Source organism: Pyxicephalus adspersus, chromosome 11, assembly GCF_032062135.1.
Source record: "Pyxicephalus adspersus chromosome 11, UCB_Pads_2.0, whole genome shotgun sequence".
Lineage (NCBI taxonomy): Eukaryota > Metazoa > Chordata > Amphibia > Anura > Pyxicephalidae > Pyxicephalus > Pyxicephalus adspersus.
In genome coordinates this window covers 29080762-29086761 of record NC_092868.1, presented here as the reverse complement: position 1 = coordinate 29086761, position 6000 = coordinate 29080762, and the positions used below count along the sequence as shown (strand labels likewise).

General features: G+C 42.1%; 1 protein-coding gene across 1 annotated transcript; it reads left to right on the top strand.

Annotated features, from left to right (window-relative positions):
• The first annotated feature begins 363 nt into the window (after positions 1-363).
• On the top strand, positions 364-5771 carry RPL28 (ribosomal protein L28). The gene is made up of 5 exons (XM_072425397.1): positions 364-420; positions 2379-2468; positions 3148-3271; positions 3831-3949; positions 5592-5771. The coding sequence occupies exons 2-5, from the start codon at positions 2388-2390 to the stop codon at positions 5679-5681; spliced, it is 414 nt and encodes a 137-aa protein (XP_072281498.1). The 5' UTR covers positions 364-420; positions 2379-2387; the 3' UTR covers positions 5682-5771.
• Positions 5772-6000: the final 229 nt, after the last annotated feature.

The window sequence follows — 6000 nt, the reverse complement described above, 5'->3', positions numbered from 1 at the left end:
GCTGCAAGGTGTCACAATGCATTGAAATGAATCGCCATGCTTCAAAACGTGTACTAACGGAAAGCACCGGAATGGCAATGTGTGAAATGGCCTTACACATTATGACAAGGATTGCTATGCGTTAGCACACACTATTGAAGATATTAAATCAGTTGCATTGACTAATTACTTATGATTTGAGATGCTATAGATTGTCACATATTTCTTTATACAGCCACCCATAATATATTTATATTGTACTGCAGAATACTACATGGTAGCGTTGCCCTTTTCAAACATGGCGCCCATAACTTGCCAGCAACGCGTGCATTTTTGCGTAATGACGTCACATCCTGGGGACGGCTAGTGATTTTGAGGAGGAAATAAGGGCTGGCTCCGCCCTTTTCCCTTCCTTTACTTCTCCTGGCCGACCGGAGTGAGGTAGTGTGCCGCGTTCGTGGCTCTGATTTACGGGCAATGAGAGCTGTTAATGGCGCGGGGATGGTTCCGCTGCACCCCTACCGCACTCCACTGCCTCCCCTGCTGGTCCTGAGTCCGGTTCGGCGATGTTTGTGGTGCGGGCTCGGGGCTTTATAGAAGCACATGGGGTGAACGTGGTAGGCCCGACGCCAGTCTCTTCTATAGTGAGAGCTGAGAGGCGGCAGCCGGCCTGCTGTGTGCGGTGTGAATGATCGGTGTGCCCATAGAGCCGCCGTATATCAGCACCGAATACACACCGGAGCCATAGTAATCCTTGTGGGCTGTAATAAAGTATTTATTGTCAGTTATTAGGAGGCGGCCTGTCAGTGGTGTGTCAGTGACAGGTTGGTGACTGTAATTTAATCTTTACACCTCCCCATGAGATGTATTCCTGTATTGTATATATTGAAGTGAATCTTAGTGGCAGACCTACTTATATTACTAATAATCCTCCATATAAGTGATCAAATCTGGGCAATAAGATATGCTGCCATGTTCCTGGCTGCTTCTTTTAGGGACCTCAGCGCCTCTGCTGGCCCTGGATTCTGTGTGACTCATGGCCGGCTTGTATGGGAAGTGTTTGTTTTAAAGCGTACCTAAACTCTGAATTTTCATTTTACTTAAAAGGGTACACAACCCTTTTATGTAAGGTAAAAATTCTGTTTGTTTTTTACGTGCAACACCCTTTTTTTAAAAAAGGGGGAAAAAAGGTGCAGCGCTGACCCTGAATTGAATGAAAGGGAGTGCAGAGCCTCCCGGATACCTATGTCACACATCCCGGGAGGCTCTTGGGTGCTCCTTCTCATCATGCCCGAGCATCTTAGTCATCTCCTCAAAGGGGAAAAAAATTGCCGATCCCACGCATGCGCAGTGAGATTGACAAGTTTCTTTCCCATCTCGTGCCTTGTCTGGGTACAGGAGAAGATGGCGGTGCCAGCCTGAAGACGCATATCGGAACGACGCAGGACCCGATGGAAGACATCTCCTGACCGATAAGTGGATTTTTTTTTTATTGTGGGGGAACTTTTGAGTTTAGTTCCTCTTTAACTCTTGTTACTGTTTTGTATTCAGCTGATGAAGTGTACAGCATTATCAGATTTTAATGCTAGGTCCACAAATTGTGACAGTGGGGTCTTACACATACACAAATGTAGCATTTACCTAAAACTCAATGTCAGCATTGTGTGGGTTTGTTTATAATTAGATTGAATAGAAATAGATGCTGGATGTGTAATGAGTGTTGTATAAAAACCCAGTGCAGAGAGGAGCCTGGGGTCCCCAGCATCCATCTGTTGGGGTGCAATTTTAAAACGTTCAGGTCTGTCACCCTCATATACCAGGGCAATATGATAGGCTGCCCGCGTACACTCCGGGGCTTTGTGATAGGCTGCCCGCGTACACTCCGGGGCGTTGTGATAGGCTGCCCGCGTACACTCCGGGGCGTTGTGATAGGCTGCCCGCGTACACTCCGGGGGGCGTTGTGATAGGCTGCCCGCGTACATACGGGGGCGTTGTGATAGGCTGCCCGCGTACACGCCGGGGCGTTGTGATAGGCTGCCCGCGTACACCGCGTACACACCGGGGCGTTGTGATAGGCTGCCCGCGTACACACCGGGGCGTTGTGATAGGCTGCCCGCGTACACACCGGGGCGTTGTGATAGGATGAGATGATTAAATAAGGAGGCTGATCAGTTGAGTACTAAGGGAAGCTGTCGTTGGGCCAGTGCCTTGTAACTTTCATATTTACTTTTAGACTGCAGGTAAAATATATAAAGTGTCCAGCTTTGCATTCATGTTTTATGCTGACGGGGCTGATATTACCTGCAATGCTGTGTTTTTTATTGTTTTTTTTTCTTTCCACCTTGTAAATTTTGATATTTGCATATTGGGAAGCTTTCTGAAGTATCTCTGTTTTGTAGGTGTTGAAAATGTCTGCTCACTTGCAATGGATGATCATCAGGAACTGCTCCAGTTTCCTCATTAAGAGAAACAATCAGGTGTACAGCACTGTAAGTAGATCTTTTTTTCCTTTGCTTTTTTTTTTTATATTTTGTTAGCTTTTGAGTAAGGTGGAGAAGAATCAGCCAAATGGTGCTAATAGGTCTATTCAGTTTAACAAGACAAAAACCACTTCCAAGAGGTCTATTTAAATAGCGGTTAATGTTAGATTCACTGCTTTATATATAGTACCCTAAGATTGTTATTAAACGCAGTTTTCTTACTAAATTAATTATTTTAGGATTAAGTCAGACATATACTGCATGCAGCAATAATGGTGTGCAGATTGCAGCTATACAAGAGCATTCTGTTTGTTGCCTATTTATTCTGGGATCTTTGGGTGACTGGACATAGCACATCACTTCCTTTGTATTGTAGGTGTTGTATACAAGATCACAGAGGAGTAGTGTTAAAAACACTTATAATATTGTGTATCATACAAAATGAAATAAGGATTCCTTAACTGCAGGAAGGGTATGATGAGTCTTTTTGTTTAGAGCTGCCTTTTCATTTGGCAACCATGGTAAAATAAAATATTATGGTGACTGCTTCTAAGTTTTGCTCCTTTACCAGGCGATACATAGATGTTGAGTATTGGTGGACATTGTGAGGAATGTCCTGAATGTCTGTACGTAACAAAGTATTATAATTTACTGTTTTTTTTTTTTTTTTTTTTTTTTTTTTATCTAGGAGCCAAACAACCTGAAGGCCAGGAACTCCTTCCGCTACAATGGGCTGATTCACAAGAAAACAGTTGGTATTGAGCCTGCTGCTGACGGAAAGGGGATTGTTGTGGTCTTGAAGAAACGTGCTGGTAAGAAGTCTGATGAAATCAAAGAAACCTGTATTGGGAGAAGTATTTCTAACCCTTCTAAACAGTCTATTTCAGTGGTCGCCAACCTTTTCGGTTCCGCAGATCACTAAAAACACCGGCTCCTGACCGTGCATGTGCGGCGAGCTGGGTGTCACTCAAAGGGGGGGAAAGCTCCCCCAGAGTGACATCATTATGACATAACCCCGCCCACTTCCCCATCCCTGTTTGAAGCCTGTGATTAGGAGAGTAGACGGGTTATGTTCAGGGACACAGCCAGCCTTCTTCCCTGAGCCTGGGAACTGCACGGGGACATGATCTGCGCCTCTGGACATCTGACCCTGCTCGGAGGTGCACCGGCCAGAGCCGTGGACCCCCAAAATTTTCTCACCACCGGTTGGCGGACGCTGGTCTGTTTGAGTATTTATACAGTTCAGTGCCTATTTGATGGCCTTAAATCCTTATATGTAAAAGAACATATGACTTGTTAAATATATATTGTATAAAAAAATAACATGCTCTTTTTGGTTTGGTATGGCATAGTAACTTTGTTCTTTTTTAGGCCAGCGCAAACCTGCTACATCATACGAGAAAATCTCAATTAACAAAAATGCCCGTGCAACCCTCAACAGCGTGCGCCACATTATCAGCAAGAATAAGTACAGGAGGGACCTTCGTATGGTGAGTTATTTACTAATCTTTTGACCAGTTACTTGTACTCTGGCTTTATCGGTCTAATGCCCCAGGAGAGAAGACTGAGGGGAGTAAAGGAGGCTGCCTATTAAGAGGAGTAGGAAGAGTATGAGGAGTGGATTAGGGCAGTGAAGAAAAAAAAGGGGGATATTTAATCTCCACATTTTGATTGCAATACTGAATCTACAGGTCCCAGGTCTTGTGAAAAAGCCTAATTTTGTTTAGGCTACACAAAAGCTTGTTATCTGTTTAGTTTAGTTTTGACAGTCCGAGAGTAAGAGAACTTCTAGAACCAGGCTATGGGGATATCCACTGTTAAAAATTCCCTGGGTGTAAAATAGTTAATGGATAGGAGAGTATTTTACTATTTTTTTTTTTTTTTTTTTATATATAGCTTCTAGCAGATGATTTGGGAACATTGATTTGAGTCAGATTAGCTGATGATGTATATTCTAGTCCCAAATTTGACTTTTGGGCAAAACCACCATGCATGGACCATTTTGCCCCCTCTTACCACTCCCTTGGCAACAGAGGAGATCCTTCAGGGTTCAGGGCACCTTCCCATTTGGTCATGTAAGGAAGTTTGTTGAGTTTCATTTTAGCCAACTTTATTCACAAAAACTTTTGACTTCAGTCCCAAAGGGTAATGTTGCTCACAGACGTGAGACTATACGCTAGCTGCTAACATTCATTTTTTTCATCTCATCATTCATCTGTCAAGATGGCAAATGAGATAGGTTTAATCCCTTTTGCTGCCAAAGATATTTACCCCACATCCTGGCAATGAAATAGATAAAACAAAATTTACAGCTGCAGTAGTAGCCTTGGGCTTTTTTTTTTTTAAACCAGCAGCTTCCTTTCTGCTCATTGATTTGGACAGATATAAAGTCACTATATTACTTTATAGGTCAGTGTGCCCCGTTCATGATTTCTGGGACTCTCCTGCTCCTCTCCGGGCACTAGAACAAAATAAACATTGTGAGAATGGCAATTGGCAGGAAGAGTAAAAGGAACTTCAGCTCCCAGATCTGCTATGTTATGATTGAACTTGGGGAGTCCTTAGCTCTAAGCGCACCTGGGTTTAGAGCTGTTGGATCTTTGCTAGTGCAGCTGTTTAATATCTTGTCAAGCAATTTGTTCTCAATTAACTGGAGAATTTAAATTCTCTGCACACACCAAAAAGAAATGCAAACACCTGTGTAGGGCATGCACACATAAATGACAGTCGCACAGCACATAGGGTATCGGAGCACTAGTAGTAAGTCGATTATCAGCAGTTCAAAACATTGACCGTTTTTCAGCTCAGACTGATGTTTTGGGTATCATACTTTGCTATTTTATATGCACTCTTCTTAAAGCCTTGAGATATTTAGCATTTTATATATTCTCAAAACACTCTAATGGTTTGTCCTACAAAAAATAGATTTATATTGATTTTGTGTGCATTGAAATTTAGGTTGTAATGAAAATATAGGTTTTAGAAGGTTTTAAAAACATTATTTTATTCCACAAGATCTTGGCCTTCGATAAATTTATATTCATATATATCAATTATCTGACATTATTGTAAACCCTTAACTGGTGAATTTAAGGTTCTTGTCATAGTAACGGAATCATTGTTTTTTTTTAGGCTGCTCTTCGTCGTGCCAGTGCTATTCTGAGAAGTCAAAAGCCAGTTGTGGTGAAAAAGAAGCGCACCCGGGCTGCCAAGACAGCATAAACTATCTGAAAATTTGAGTGAATAAATTTTGGAACTAAAAAATTATCATCATTGTCTCTTTATTAAAACTCTTCTAAGTGTTTGTAAAAATTACTGACTGTAAATGAAAGCTGTAGGGCATAGTGATATGACAAGTAACAATGACCATTATATGTAAAGAGTTGCGGATTATGTCAGTACTATATTACATCTCTATTTTTGAGCTAACATCCATACTGAGGTCATGTATCAATGACTGCATGTTTTGCATTTCTTTAAATGCCTGAAGAACTTTTCTCTGACCATGCCCAAAAATGCATTAATACTGAAGAAAGAGCCA

What these genes read in the sequence shown, in the direction of transcription:
- RPL28 (XM_072425397.1), top strand. Translation starts at nt 2,388, where the DNA reads ATGTCTGCTCACTTGCAATGGATGATCATCAGGAACTGCTCCAGTTTC. An exon ending in GGTCTTGAAGAAACGTGCTG is followed by an intron (nt 3,272 to 3,830) that starts GTAAGAAGTCTG and finishes GTTCTTTTTTAG; the next exon opens with GCCAGCGCAAACCTGCTACA. An exon ending in ACAGGAGGGACCTTCGTATG is followed by an intron (nt 3,950 to 5,591) that starts GTGAGTTATTTA and finishes GTTTTTTTTTAG; the next exon opens with GCTGCTCTTCGTCGTGCCAG.